Source organism: Balaenoptera borealis, assembly GCF_965194805.1.
Source record: "Balaenoptera borealis genome assembly, chromosome: 10".
NCBI classification, from domain to species: domain Eukaryota; kingdom Metazoa; phylum Chordata; class Mammalia; order Artiodactyla; family Balaenopteridae; genus Balaenoptera; species Balaenoptera borealis.
In genome coordinates, this window is record NC_138874.1 from 58708937 (window position 1) to 58724830 (window position 15894).

Genomic DNA, 15894 nt, shown 5'->3' on the forward strand with positions numbered 1-15894 from the left:
AATAAAATAAAATTTTTTTTAAATGCAGTAGACAAAAATTTTTACCTAAATCCCTTAGTCTGCTGTAATAACATTTGCCCTGTATATGAATATAGATAACCATCTCCACTGTTAAAATGATCACTTTCTGGAAGCTTACAGATGTTAACAATTGCTTATTATAGCTATTTTCCCAAGCATGGCAACCAATACAATCATATACAACATGAATATGGTAATGTACTCAATTCTCTGTACAATACAAACCTCATATTCAGCATCATGCTACTACTCAAATTAGTTCCTCATATGTAGTGTCAATATTTGAGGGAGAAAAATCTATGAATAAAGAGACACAGAGATTGAATTCTGATCTTCTGACCAATTCCACGTTCAATGACTGGCCCCCTACCCCATTCCAAGGCCCCCTTACTGCAAAAGAAAGGAGTCTTGCTTAGATTACCAGTCACATATATTTCCAACTCCAATCCCTAATCTGCCATTTACTAGCTCTATGATCCTCGGCAACTTCTTGAATTTTTTAAGCTTCAGTTTTCTTATGTTTAAAATTGAAGTATTAGTACCAGCTGACTAGCAGAGTGTTATGAAGATAAAATGAGATAATTGGGGGTGTGGGGGGATAAATAAATAAAATGAAATAATGTGCCTAGGCCATTAATAATCAATCAATGAATGTTAGCATTTATGCTTATTATTATTATTATTGACTTAAGAATGTTCAAGGGCTTCCATGGTGGTGCAGTGGTTAAGAATCCGCCTGCCAATACAGGGGACACGGGTTCGGGCCCGGGTCCGGGAAGATCCCACATACCGCGGAGCAACTAAGCCCCTGCGCCACAACTACTGAGCCTGCACTCTAGAGCCCGCAAGCCACAACTACTGAAGCCCACGCGCTTAGAGCCCGTGCTCTGCAACAAGAGAAGCCACCGCAATGAGAAGCCCGCGCACCACAACGAAGAGTAGCCCCCGCTCGCCGCAACTAGAGAAAAGCCCGCGCGCAGCAACAAAGACCCACCGCAGCCAAAAATAAATAAATAAAATAAATAAATTTTAAAAAATAATAATAATGTTCAGTGATATTTAAGAGTACTTTAAAAACACTATTAAATTATGAACTGATCTGTGAATTTTCTCAAGCTTCCATTCTAATTGTATCTCTTCTGAGAAACGTAATGTGTTTTATTGATGCAGCATAGTTTAGAATTTGTTTAATATTTTGTAATTTTTAAAATAATTTCTTCCATTTTAGTCTTGTCAACTACTATGTAAACTCCTCAGGGCCAGAACCTTGTTTCATAAGCCTGTGTTCACATATATATTGTGTTTACTACAATGTAATGATTTGTTTCTCTATTTCTCTCCCTTCCTAGGCTCTGAGCAATTCCAAGGCAAAGAGCAAGGCTTACTTATATTTGTTTCCTGGAGACTTAGTAATCAGACACAAAATAGGTCTCAATAAACGTTTGTTGAAGGGATAAATGAATGAATTAATCTTTTTTCCCCCCTGCAATGCCTTACACAGTACTCTACACATAATAGGAACTCAGTAAAGCTCCTTAATGGATTCATGGAGAAATCTTTTGGACTCAACCACATAAAGCTTCATCTTGCCTCAGAAAAGCATTTTGACTTTAAAGGTTAGCTACTAACATTACAAATTAAAAGTTTTAGTCTAACATATATCAAATAAATAGATTCAATGACTAACCACATCAAGGCTGGCTCTGGAAGGATTAAAATCCACTATTCTAATTAATGAATTTGTGAACCTCAACATGGAGAAAGCCAGTTACATAATCAAAAGAGAGGTTATCAAGGATCGAACCCGCACCCCCTGCAATGGAAGCCTGGAGTCTTAACCACTGGACCACCAGGAAAGTCCCTGTTTTTCTTTCATTAACAATAACCTTTTGATGTTCCTACTACCTGGTTTCTTGCAAAAACTCCTATATATCCTGGCTCCTCCCTTACGTCTTCAGAGCAGTCCCTCAGAGTCATCTGAGAGGCTGTCTTCCAGGCTTAAGTCCTCAGCAAGGCCATCAAATAAAACGTTAATTCTCAAAAAAAAAATAAATTAATAAAAAGAGAGGTTATGCCTTTGCAAATTTATACCTACAAAAGATAGTGAGAAATAATTATCAGAAAGCTTGTATCTGTATATTGAAATGAACAAATTATTTTTTATGCCTGAATTGATGCCACTGTTTTCACTAGAAATAAGAGTTAACAGCAAAGTGATCCAAACCTGTCTCTAGAAAACAGTCCTTGAGACTCAGAGAGTAAATGTTTTGCCTCTCAGTGATTTTTAACTCCCGGAAGACTCCTTTTATTTCCAGATTGACGGATATTCAAAACTCTTTCTGCCTCCTAAAAATAAAACTTCATCCATTTCTTAAAAGGCAAACAACCTGAACAGACACACTTTCGGAACACTAGGTTTTATATTCAAGTAACTAAAACTATCCCTAGTGTTCAGCCTTGTGCTGCTGCAGTAGAAACACTTTTCTTAGTTTTTAAACTACATTCGTGGAAGGTTTAAATGTCGTACTGTACATTCTTTCACTGTATGATCTAAACTGATTTTACACCGCATATATAATTTCATAAGTACACCGTAAAGGAATTCTACACTTGAATGAATCTGGAAAGAAACATGAACTTAGCACACACCCCCTTCTTCCAACTCGATACGCACATCTTAGTTTTTTTTTCCTCAAGAATTTCTCTCTCCCGCCCCCACCCCATACTTTATTTCAGAGCAGCATCATTCATTATCCCACTCACCACCACCGAAAGAACCTTTCCAACTAATACTATTTCACCAGGACCCTCCTTTCACATCTCAGAGTCCGTGGGGGATTTCTTTGGAAGCGGGGGGGTGGGGGCGGTGAAGTTCCGGGACGCCACCATTCCCGCCATGTCCTATAGGACCCAGGTCCTAGCGCGCAGTCCCCGACCAGCCTCAGGCGGACCCCAGGAAACTGCGAAGGTCTGACACGGCAGCCCCCATCTCCGCCAGGTCAAAGCAAACCGGGCCCAACCTCTAGGCTCCCACTTAACGTACCCTCCTCCTCGCTGTACCCCATTTCTTCCCACTTACTCCTCGGTGTAGCCCGGTCTCTTTACCCAATTCTGAGTCCCCATAACCATCTTGTTCCCAACACGAACACCCTTTTTACACTCCGGGCCCTGCCCCTTGAACCCTTCTACACCCCGGTCCCTCCCCCTGGACCTCCCACCAGCTTCAACCCTCACAGCGTACCCTAGTGCAGACCCGCGCCCCGTCCCTATAGCCACTGGACCCGGGTACTACCCCACACGTCACACTCGGACCCATTGCTCCCGCGACCCAACCTTCCTCACTACCCCCCCAAGCGCTACCACACCCCCCACCCCAGCACCCTGTTACCTCCGGCCCCGCCCCCCTGAGTGTCGCACTCACCGCTTCTGCCGCCGCATCATTAACCGCCGCGGCTGCTATAGCTACAGGGAGCCAAGGCAACCAGCTCTCGCGACACTTTCCTCAGCTACGCCGAGAACGGCCGGGAAGAGTCTTTCGCAAGAAAGTAAATGAGTCAGGGTCGAGACGGCTAAGTATATCTCGCGATAGTATTGTGTAAAATGGCGGCCGCAAGGCGCTTAAGGGGTGGCCTGGAAAGGTCTGGAGGTGGGCGAGGGCGGGGAAGGATATTGAACTGGCAGGAGAGTCGGAAAACTATTGTAGGCAGGATGCAGGACGGTCTGGGATGGGGGAAGTTAGTATGACGAACCCTACACCGGAATAACGTGAGGTACGGGGCTGTCTTTTCCCAGGCCTCAAACTTAAAGCAGTGTCGCCTTGGCTGAAGTTCAGTCTTCTTGGCATTTTCCTTATGCATGCAGAGTAGAGATGGAGGGAGTAAGCCAGAAATTGACCTTTCCATGTCCTCCTTAACCTTCCTTCAGGAAACTTTGATTCGTTCTTCCCCTACTTTGGTTTGTGAATGGTATTTGACTTAACAGAAATATTTATGTTTATACACTGGTGCCCCGCCCCCTTCAATTTGCCCAGCGAAACTAGGAAATCAAAGTGTTTTGTTGTTGTTGTTGTTTTTAGTCGAACATAAGCACAGATGTTTGGCCTTGGCTGTGGAAGGGGGCCGCATTGGTTTGTGATTTGAACTTTGCAGTTGTTGCTTGCCACCCTGTGGACGGGCACATCCTTACTTGGTGAGTCTCTCAACACTTAGTTGTAAGGGCTTTCTCTCTGCTCTCAGAAAGCTGTAAATGCAGACTGACTGAGTAGGATCTGGAACAGACGACGGACATGTTAGGAGAAACACTGACTGAAGCTGCCCACCCTGGCCAGGCAAGATAGTAGCCACTTGCGTGAGTCATCTTACAACAGGAGGTCCTGGTAAGGAACGAGGAACTAACAAGCTACCACCAACCGGTAGAATTCGGGAAAGGTCAAAAGGAGAGAGGAGACACCAGTCCATATGTCCTACCAACATCACAGAATCCTCACTGGAATCTATTTTGTCTGAGCAGTGTGCACACCACATTTTAATAAGGGTAGGAAGGACCTTGAGTCAGAATGATTGGCCAGAGACAACTCAGAAAGTAACCCCATTCCCATAAAACCCAAGACTGCAAGCCACGTGGCAGAGCAGTTCTCCTGGGTTCCCTTACCCTGCTGCTATCTGCCCGGGCACCTCTTCCCAATAGTCTCTTGCTTTGTCAGCACGTGTGTCTCCTCGGACAATTCATTTCTGAGTGTTAGACAGCAGCCCACCCTCAGGGCCTGGAAGGGGTCCCCCTTACTGCAACAGCTATATAAAGAACGTTGTTCAGTGAGAGTAAAACAGAGGGGTACAAATAAGGGAATAAAAGTAATAAATAGAGAATTAAGTGTCTTCTCTCCAATCCCCTGAATACCTCTCATAGTCTAGACCAGTGCTGTCCGGTAGAAACATACTGTGAGCCACATCATGCAATTTAAAATTTGTAGTAGCCACATTTTTTTTTAAAGTAAGAAAAATGAAATTTAGTTATTCACTTAACCCAACGTATTCAAAATATTTCAACATGTAATCAATATTTTGAAATTTTTAAAAATTTTTATTGGGGGTATAGTTGATTTACAGTGTGTTAGTTTCTGGTGTACAGCAATTTTTTTAATATTTTGAAATTATTAATGAGATATTTTACATTCTTTTTTCATACTGAGTCTTCAAAATCCATTGTTTATATTTACAGAGCATCTTAATTTAGCCTAGGCAAATTTTAAGAGCTTAATAGCCACATGTGGCTAGTGACTGCAGTATTAGACAGCAAAGCTCTAGACCCTATACCAGGGAATGCATTATCTGGGTGACCTTAGGGGCATAGTATTACGGGCATGTGGTTTATGTAAAAGAAACCCTTGAAGTTGCTAGCTCAAACGGCTGCAGAGTCTAGGTGGGTAACAATAAAAGAGACCTGATGTAAAACAATAGGTGGTAGTGGGGACTTGTGCCCACTGAAGAGTGCAAGTGAAACAGGAGGAAAGGGGGCAGGGCACAACCTTTGAAAGAATGACACAGCCTAAGGATGGGACATGAACTGATTAGAACCAAATGGGTCCAAGATGGCGGAGAAGTCAACTTCCACTAGACCTTGAGGCTTAGTATACGCTCACTGTAACACATCAGCAAGCTAAATGACACACCCAAAGGCACCATGACAGTGGCGGTGCCCACTGTCAAAAAGTGGGTGGTGGCCCAATTCCTGGAAATCCCCACCCCTTCCCGAAATAGCTGGAATACTCCTCCCACTCATGTAGCCTATGAAATTACCCACCCATATAAAAACTGACAACCCCATACCCTGGCGGCCTTTCTCACCTTCTGAGATGGCCCACACTCTGTCTGTGGAGTGTGTTTCTCCCTAAATAAATCCACTTCTTACCTACCACTTTGTCTCTCACTGAATTCTTTCTGCGATGAGACATCAAGAACATGAGCTTCATTACGTCCTGAAACCAGGTGTGTGATCTCATTTGGAAGACTGTGGGTTTTGGTGGGGTTCTGGCATGGGTGTTCAAGCCCCAATCTGAAGGGCATGGTTTCACAAGCTTCTATCTAAAAGGAAGCTTTCCTGCAGCCATTATGGAAAACAGAATGGAGATTCCTCAAAAAATTAAAAATAGAATTTCCATATGATCCAGCAATTCCAATCCTGAGTATTTATCTGAAGAAAACAAAAATGTTAACTAGAAAAGATATACGATATGCACCACTATGTTCCTTACAGCATTATTTACAGTAGCCAAGATGTAGAAGCAACCAAATTGCCCATCAGTAGATAAATGGATAAAGAATGTGGTATATATTTACAAGATTTCAGATATTCTGAGGTTGGAAAAATGAAGTTTCTAACTTTTCAGAGCTGTTGACTATTAGACCCTGAACTTTTTTTTACCCCAACTTTAAGGGTAGGCATTTAATAATTATTTTATAGTTGGGAAATCTCTTTGTCACATGAATGTTGTTATTTGCTTTTGTACATCTGAAGCCTGATATATAGTAGGCACTCAATAAACATTTGTTGAAGGAATATAGTCCTTAACTTTTGAGGAGGGCTCACAGACTTTTTTTTTTTTTTTTTTTTTTTTTTTTGGTTGTGTTGGGTTTTCGTTGCTGCACACGGGCTTTCTCTAGTTGCAGCGAGCGGGGTCTACACTCCATTGCGATGGGCGGGCTTCTCATTATGGTGGTTTCTCTTGTTGTGGAGCACGGGCTCTAGGTGCTTGGGCTTCAGTGGTTGTGGCGCGTGGGCTCAGTAGTTGTGGTGCACAGGCTTAGTTGCTCCGCTGTATGTGGGACCTTCCTGGACCAGGGCTCGAACCCGTGTCCCCTGCATTGACAGGTGGAGTCTTAACCACCGCGCCACCAGGGAAGCCCGGGTTCACAGACTTTTAAACATGAGAATCTCATAAAAGCTATGAACTCTTGTCCACATCCTGTCTGTGCCCTGCCCATATTCCCTCAGCCTATCCTAGAGTTCACTACAGCTTTGGTAGACAAATTCTATACAAGCCCATAGCTTCCTACCTTAAACACCTGAGTTATCTCCTTGCCTGGAAGTGCCAGCAGAGTTAACATTCCCCTTGTCAATCCGTAACCAAGGAGAGATGGGATTTGGTAGCTAAATATTCCAGTTTCTACCCTGCCTCAGTGAGGCGATTCTGAAGTATGCTTTACTATAGTGTTTCTCAAACTTTACTAACACAGAAGAATCACCTGGAGAGATTAATAAGACACAAATTCTTGAATTTGCAAATTTTTTTTTTGGCCTTGCCGCGCTGTTTGCAGGATCTTAGTTCCCCCGACCAGGGATTGAACCGGGTCCCTGACAGTGAGGGCGCCAAGTCCTAACCACTGGACCGCCAGGGAATTCCCTTGAATTTGCACTTTTAACCAAGCTCCCAGGAGAAAATGATGCTGCCAGTCCATGGACCACATTTTGAATAACATTTTTCTCAGAGAGTCTCTAGTGAGATTCAGCCCCAATTGCTGGAAGTACCTTTTTGGCCTTCTTGTCATTACCTTACACTGCTTGGATTCTGGGACCACCTCCCAGATTTACTACTTGCATCCAAATCTTTGTTTCAGGGTCTGTTTGGGGGGAAAGCCAAACTATGACAACTCTTCTTAGAAAAATGCACAGGGACTTCCCTGGTGGTGCAGTGGTTAAGAATCCGCCTGCCAATGCAGGGGACACGGGTTCGAGCCCTGGTCCGGGAAGATCCTACATGCCGTGGAGCAATGAAGCCTGTGTGCCACAACTACTGAGCCTGTGCTCTGGAGCCCGTGAGCCACAACTACTGAGCCCATGTGCCACAACTACTGAAGCCCGCGTGCCTAGAGTCCGTGCTCTACAACAAGAGAGAACACTGCAGTGAGAAGCCTGTGCACCACAACAAAGAGTAGCCCCTGCTCATCGCAACTGGAGAAAACCCACGCACAGCGACAAAGACCCAATGAAGCCAAAAATAAATAAATAAAAATAAATTAATAAAAGGAAAAATGCACATAGAAATAGAGTTTTGTGTACTAGTTTAGAGGACGTATGAATTCCCTGAAATTTATTTATGTTGTAAAGGAAGGTGACCAAGGTAAATGTCATATGACCCAAGTTCCATGAAAATTGAATCAGTCCAGGCAGAGTCTAGGAACCTAATATAATCATTAATGGCTCATGGAGTTAGCTGAATTCAGCCAGCTCTCCTCAGAAGTTATTTTTCCTGATCTGCATCAAACTCTGACTTTGTGGGACATAAGAGTAAGTCTGGGACTCTAAAGAAACCCCATGCTTGAAGTCAATAAAAAGAGTATTGTCACTCATTCCTATTGGATTCTCATGGTTTCTTCCCAATCATAGTGCTTTCTGAACACAACTGCAGTGTCCCTATGACCCTTAGATCTTTTCTTGATGTGTTTACAGATGAGCCAGGCATACTATAACTGCAGCCGGTTTCTCCCACTTCCTTCTGGATTCCAATATGGCTCCCTATTCTATTTCATCCTTTTAGGAACCTGTAACCTTTGACATATATTCCTAAGCTCACGCTTGTGTCATATGGAAACTTTATGGCATGCTCTTGTTCTGTAATAATTGGGTAATCCTGATTATCCCAGTTTCTAATCAGCTTCTTAAAGAGAGCTAACGCCCGGGTCACCAACGCCTATTTCCTAAACACAGCGCACAATTGCTGCTTAGCTTTGCCCACATATGGGCCAGCACGTGTGATTGTGCACGATTATTTGTCTTATGTACTATTCAATAAGTATGTCTTTGTATACACCTATGAATGTGCTTTGGCAGGTGCGGATGTGGGTGTGGGTGTGTAAGTAATCAGGTCAGTCTTGAAGTCTGAATAATGGATATATGGTATTTGACTTAATTAGTCTCTGTGCATTGTTAGCCTCAGTTTTCGTCTGCCCTCAAATATCAAAGGAAGAATGAGTTCATTTCCTTGAAGTTTATTAACTGTTACCGAAGGCAGAGAAAATTCCATAAAAGAGAAGGTTCCATACAGAGCAAGTGGAAGGGGAGCTCTGAGTTGGTAAGAAAAGATGCTTGGAGTGGGGACTTGGAGTGAAGGATGGAAGGGCAGATCTCCCCTTTCTTTTTCCCTCCATTCCCACAAGGATACTGGATTTTCAGTGGGGGTATCCTGCTCAGCATTCCCTCTCCAAAATGAAACCAGAGAGGGGAAACTTGATACAAAGTAGAGGTAGAAACACCTCACAGCTCCTCTGTTTCTCCATCCAAGGGGATGCCAATATCCACGTTGTAGTCTACAGGCTCCCCAGAGCTCAGCCAGGGAATAGGGGTTCGATTGAAAGAAGGCCTGTTGGAGAGGTTCTGGTTGTAGAGGACTAGGGGTTCACTCAGCAAGGGCCCCAGGTCAAACTTGGGCATCTGGAAGGTCATGCGTTTGGAGGCCTTCTCATATCCACCATAAGGCATTGCTGTCCTGAAAAGGGGACACATTATTTAATTAAAAACCAGAACAAAAGAAAGAGTTTTGTCAGTGAGATGTTACACTGTTTTGAGGATGGGGAAGTCTGTGAATTCTAGTTTCAGATTGCTTCTGCGCTCCTTATTCTTATTCTCCCTTAGTACTCCTTTCCCCCTTCTGGTTTGCTTGTTTCCCCAAAGCTAAAAATGAGAAAAGTAGTCTAGTGTGTACTAGATAGAGAGTCTCATGGATAGTTGTGACCCAAGCCAGTCACATTTTCAGAGAAATTTACCCCAAACACTACAGACTCAAGGGTCTGAGGTTACCTTATATTATAATGTAGAGACCCCCCCTCAAAACCCCTACCCCACCTCCAGTGGATAGTGCGTGCCCTGGATGAGAGGAATTAACATTTCCTGGAAAATCCAGGCACCTTAGGACCAAATGCAAAAGCACTTCTCTAGGGCTTCCCTGTCCTGTTTTCACACAGTCTAGAGAAGCCCAGTTCCAAAAGGATAGGTACTTGAACCTTACTAAAGTAGGGTATAAAGAAATAGAATCTTCAATAGTATAATAACTTGCTGTGGTACGTAATCTATAAAAATTCTGAATCACTATGTTGTACACCTGAAACTAATATAATGTTGTAAGTCAACTATACTTCAATTAAAAAAAGAAAAGAAAAATAGAATTATACTATAAGGACAGTAATGGAATTGTAACCTTGAATGAAGGGAGCCTCAAGAAGCCTTTAAATGTGTAATATATTATTCCCATTTCACAGTCAAGGCAACCAAGGCTCAGAAGTAGGGTGACTTTCCCACACAGCTAATAACTATGAACTAAAATTCAGATCCTGCCTCCTAGCAAATTTTTCCTTCATCATACCATGCTGTTTCTCTGAGCTAGAGTGGAAAGACCAAAAGCCTTCAATTGCGGCCCCCAAATTCCTCCCATGCCTCCTAGCAAATTTTTCCTTCATCATACCATGCTGTTTCTCTGAGCTAGAGTGGAAAGACCAAAAGCCTTCAATTGCGGCCCCCAAATTCCTCCCATGCCTCCTCATCCTCCTGAAACATTTGAACCAGTCTCCATTCCAACTAAGGGCATGTTGCCATACACTGGAATGCATCAGGTTCCTTCTCCATCCCCCTTACCTGTTGAAGGACTTATACTGAGGGAGATCACCTTTGGCCCCGTGGGCCAGCAGGTTGATGCCAAGTTCCACTTTTTGCTGGGAGTCAACCCCCATGGCTCTCTCCCATGGGGAAATATAGGTCTTGAACACAGAGATATGTTTTCCTTCTCCACCTGCCTGGTCGTCTGGCAGCCATGGGAGAGAAATAATAATAAGTCAAATAATAGCAGTTAGTAGCCAATGGAAGTTAGTCTCAGAGCTCTGCGCTAGAGAAGTTGCTGGGGCCAGGGACCAAAGGTAAAACATCTTGGTAATTGTATAAGGTTTGTGAAATAATGACAGCCTGGAGTCGGATTTGTGATACAAACTGAAAGGCTAGAAAGGTGACTGAGAGACAAGGCTTCTGGGTGGAATAGACACGTCTCTGTATCCTTATGGACCCAGAAAGTCCATCAGGCTATCTCAACAGGCCTCTCCTGCTTCCTACACCCAGTCTAGGCCTCATTCCTGGGGATTTCTCTGCTCTAGAGACCAGACACATTATTCTTGGGTGAGGATACTTGCCTAGTCCTGTCTCGCCAACCCCTGCAGTGCCAGCAGCTCCTCCTCGGCCAGTCTGGCCCCCAGGACCACCTGTACCCCCATATCCAGACCCAGGGCCCTGATGATGGTGATGCTCGTCAGAGCCATACTGTCCGGCAGAGCCACTTCCCCCTGCCTGGCCTCCGCCGCTGCCCTTGCTGTAGGAGAATCCCTGGCCAGCTGTACCCAGCTGTCCCCCAACTGTGGGAAGGAACTTCTGGAAGTGATCCTGAAAAGAAAGGACAAAGTAAGGGGAAGGTTAGCAATGGGTACGGGGAACACCATAGCAAGTAGGAGGTGATCAGAGACAATGGACAACCAGAAGACACTGAATCGTCTGAGACTCCCCCGTCCAGTAGATGGTTAGCAGATAGCCTGACTGAGAGAAATTAAACTCTCCTTAAGGGATACAACCTCTTTGGCTCAGTTCGAATTACATCTAGGATGGGGGCAACTCATTCTCCGAAATCCCCTTTTCCTCCTTACCAAGGCAGAGGACCAAGAGTTCTGCTCAACTTAGATTTGAGAGATTGGGGCTGGCATGGAGAACCCAGCCTTAAGTTAAAGAACTAGAGAGATCTCTGCTCCTCCCCTGCATCTTGTGTAACAGATAAAAGTCTCTTCTCTCTCTTCCTCTTCCTCTCCCTTTCTCCTCTTGGTGCCTGTTGGACCAGGACTTCCTGACAGTGAAACTGTAGTGGGTAGGGGGAAGGGAAGCCCAAAGGGCAACACTGGATCCATCCCCAAAGCCTAAAAATAACCCTGCCAACTCCTTCAGGAGGCTCTCCTGGCCACCCACCGAACACACCCCCATGCTCCACCCAGTGTAACCAGACACAGGCAGGGAGGAGGGCTTTTGGCCTCCTAAAGTTAGATATGACCGGCTCAGCATTTTTATTCTGCTCCTACATACGGGCCAATGGCAGACACTCCTGCCCCTGGCCCCATGTAGGCATCTATTTTCACTCTCCCCTGGCTGCCCAGGAAAGGTGGAGGGGGAAGAAAGGAAATGGAGACGATCCCCTCCTTCTCAGCTGAAATATCTTGTGCCTGGTCCCTCTCCAATCTCTACTTCTCTTTGGAGAATGATCCTGACTAGGAGACGTAGGACCTTAAAGCATGGTTTCAGTTCCCACATCTGTGGTCCTTATACTGACCCTTTAGATAAAAGAATGGCTCAAGAAGAGATGGCTATAAAAATTCACTCACCTCTTTCTAGGGTTGCCAGATTTTGCAAAAAGAAAAAATCACAGGATACCAGTTAAATTTGAATTTCAGATACACAATAATACTTTTTTAGTATAAATATGCCTAAGTATTGCATGGGATATATTTAGATATAAGAGAGTATTCGTCATGTATCTGAAATTCAAATTTAACTCGGTGTCCTGTATTTTTTAATTTAATTTTCATGCCCCAAATATTTCATGGGACACACTTATATTAAAAAATTATTGTGTATCTGAAATTCAAATTTAACTAAGTGGCTTCAAATTTTTTTTCTTTTTTCTTTTTTGGCCATGCTGCGTGGCTTGCAGGATCTTAGTTCCCCAACCAGGGATCGAACCCAGGCCCCTGGCAGTGAGAGCACCAGACCACTGGACCACCAGGGAATTCCCTAAGTGTCTTCAATTTTTTTAAAAAAACTTATGTCCCAAATATTGCATGGGACATACTTTACTAAAAAATTACCTGTGTATATCTCAACTTTATTTTTTTAAATTGAAGTAGCGTTGATTTACAATATTATATTAGTTTCAGGTATACAACATAGTGATGCAATATTCTTATAGACTATACTCCATTTAAAGGTATTATAAAATATGGGCTTTATTTACTGTGCCGTACAATATATCCTCGTAGCTTATTTAGTGTGTATCTCAACTTTAAAATATAGGACTGGGCATCCTGTGTTTTATCTGGTAATCCTATCTTTAATACTTAACCATACTGGGAAGGAGTTTTCTCCTTGAAGGTGTGGACTCCCCACCCTGCCTCACCAGCTCTAAGACACAGATTTAGTTTCAGAGGTGGGCTGTAATTCACCCTGGAGCTATTGGGGGCTCGCTGTATCTGGGGGGTTAATGAGCTTATAAATTAGCTGGGAGGGGAGGTTGGTCATATTTTAGAGACTCGGGCGGGGCCTACCAAGAAGCTGTCAAAAGAGGCACGAGGCTTTGAGAGCAGTAAAGTTACGAACTCACCATTGAGCTGTCAGAGAAGACATCAGGGTGGTTTTCATAGATAAATTTCTCCACCCGCATCTGCCGCAGTTTGAACATCTTGGAGCCCCGGTTAGTGAGCAGCGACAGCTCCTCCAGCATCACATCCCTTGGGACGCTGATCTTCTTGCCCAGGTTCAGGCCCGAGCTCTCCCGTCCACCTTTCAGGGAGGTGGGGAGGCAGAGGCAAGGGAAAGAGGAAAGTAGGGTTTTCTAGCTCCAAATGAAGCCGCCATCCACAACTAATTAAGTGCGTGTGTCCCAGCAGAGATCACTGAGTGAAGCAGATGCTGTCTGTGATGTCTGATCAAATTCTGTCTAGTTTATGAGGGATTTTGATTTCCTGGGTTTGGAGTTGGAGAGAATGCATGGGAAATGGGGTGCAGAGTGAGACAGTGGGGATACTAGAATGGGGTGAAGACGGTGAATGGGGTAAAAGGTATGGGGTACAGGGCAAAAGAGTAAAGAAACATCATAGATGGAGGTCACTGGGGAAACTATAGCACGGGGGAAAGCCCAAAGGCCACCTCTAAATATATACTCCTATCTTAACTCCTTTGCCTTCTCTTCCCCTCAGTAAACTGGCTGCAAACGGCTTCTAGGTATTGGGAGAGCTCCTCACTTGCTGTACTCCTACCACCCCCAGGAAAAATGCCTGAGCAATTTTCCATTTTAAGTGCCTATACTACGCTCCTTAGCTCTGGGGAAAGAAGTAAGGAAACTAACCATTTATTGAGACTTTACTCTGTGCCAGTCTCCATCATACATATTTTCTTCTCAAACATACCTCACTGACCTGTGGGTCCTGTTGTCTTGGACCTGTGCTGGGTAACATGGCATGGGTATTACTGTCTCAGATTACAAGGTGAAAAGGGTGGAAGGGTGAGTAGTCAGTGTTGAATTCTTTCTTCCTTTCCCCCTTTCCCCCCACCCCCGCAAACCTCACCCCCACCCCAAATTCCTCTTGTCTCTCCTTATCTCTTCACCTTAAGGCACATATAACCTTATGATACTTCTGGGACTCATGGGCCAGAGATACTCTCAATAAGAAGTCCCACACTAGGTAGGTGCACACATGCCATACCTCCAGTGAGTTCCATGATCAGCTTGCTGGATTTCCGCTTCTTGTTGGGGGCAGGGGTCTCTGAGAGTGGCATTGTGGAGGTGGATGGAGCCTGGATTGGGTGGGAAGGAGGAGGTGAAGGATGGACAGGGACTGGGGTGAGTGTCTACAGTAAGGCACTGCTTAAGGACTTCAGGGAGCAAAATTTCATTCGATTTTTTTAAAGAAATACATATTTCTCTAAAAGGTGAAAAACCATTGCTTTAGGGCTTCTCTTCTTGGGAAGCAGGGCAGAAAATATAGATGCACCCCTTGCCCCTACCTTCTACCAACCTCTTTTCAGCTGTTTTACATAGAGCTGGTGCAGGGCTTAGGAACACAATATGTGTTAGGGGGGCCTGGGGGTAAAACAAACACATTACTTACAGGTCAGGTAATGCACCCAGGTTTCATTGGTTTGGCATGATTCGAAGTTTTTATTTGTACGGGGCTCCCAGACTGGGATTATCATTGCAAGCTCTGGCCTCTCAATCTTCCCTAAGCCCCAGGGCGGCGGGGCGGGGCGGGGCGGGCGGGGGGGGGGAGCAGAAAAAATGTTCTGCCAGGGTTGAGGAGATCCAGCCAGAAACATTCTCCATAGGATGGAGAGGTTATTGCCCCTCCACCGGGCCAGCTGGATCATGGCCTGGGAGGTGACAGCAGTGCTCCCACTCCGTTTCAGTCACTCCCCACCCCCCAGACCTGGAGTGGAGAGGGAGGTCAATCTTGATGCATGTCAATTCAGCAATATCATAGCAGTGGGGAATTCAGGGAGGACAGGAACATAATCAGAGGATCTGGCAGTGCAGGGGGACAAGCTGGGAAAAGATACAGATTCCAGCCCCTCCTTAACAGAAGTTGGCACTCAGCGAAATGTCTTCTGCTGAGTCCTGTCTCACAACACATCTGCGATTCTACTAGCTTAGTGGGGTCTGCTGAGGCCAGAGTCCAGGAACTGCTAAATAGATTCTCCCTGTACCTCTCTCAGCCCCAACTAGGTTCTTGTTTTCTATCCAGCCTCTCAGACTGCCTTCTCATTCCTCCAGTGCCTCCCCCAACATCTCCAATCCCCCCACCCTCTTGGGCCCTTCTCCTTCCAACTCTCTGTGGCTCCCCTGAACTGGACAACTGGGAATTGAGTACAGATGGAGGAGCTGGGCAGCTCCCCCCAGGATCAAGGGTCACTATTACAGACACAGACACAGCAGTCAGCAGAGTGGGCTCTAGCCCCTCTGACTATAAAGCTGGAGACTTACCGGCTGCTCAAGCGGTGGTCAGCTCTCCCTGGGGTCCAGCAGCTTTGGAGGACTGAGCTGCTGTGACTAGAGAACCTGAGCTGGGCAGGCGTGGGGGCAGCACTGGC

The 15894-nt window shown here is 44.9% G+C and overlaps 2 protein-coding genes across 19 annotated transcripts in view; both read right to left on the minus strand.

Annotated features, from left to right (window-relative positions):
* USP54 (ubiquitin specific peptidase 54) overlaps positions 1 to 3557 on the minus strand; it is a 149884-nt gene extending 146327 nt beyond the window's left edge. For 10 of the 18 annotated variants that reach the window (XM_082406819.1, XM_082406834.1, XM_082406836.1 and 7 more), the window contains exon 1: positions 3443 to 3555. The gene's annotated coding sequence lies outside the window, so the exon portion shown is untranslated. Of the gene's footprint in view, positions 1 to 3064; positions 3186 to 3442 lie in introns of those variants that run through there. The other 8 variants (XR_014248862.1, XR_014248863.1, XM_082406835.1 and 5 more) reach the window with 4 other exon arrangements.
* Positions 3558 to 8989: 5432 nt separating this feature from the next.
* MYOZ1 (myozenin 1) lies at positions 8990 to 15894 on the minus strand. Its single transcript, XM_082406903.1, has 6 exons — positions 15788 to 15894; positions 14514 to 14604; positions 13412 to 13590; positions 11190 to 11436; positions 10645 to 10810; positions 8990 to 9502 (listed from the first exon to the last, which is right to left on the minus strand). Exons 2-6 carry the CDS (start codon positions 14584 to 14586, stop codon positions 9271 to 9273), a joined length of 897 nt encoding a protein of 298 aa, XP_082263029.1. The 5' UTR covers positions 14587 to 14604; positions 15788 to 15894; the 3' UTR covers positions 8990 to 9270.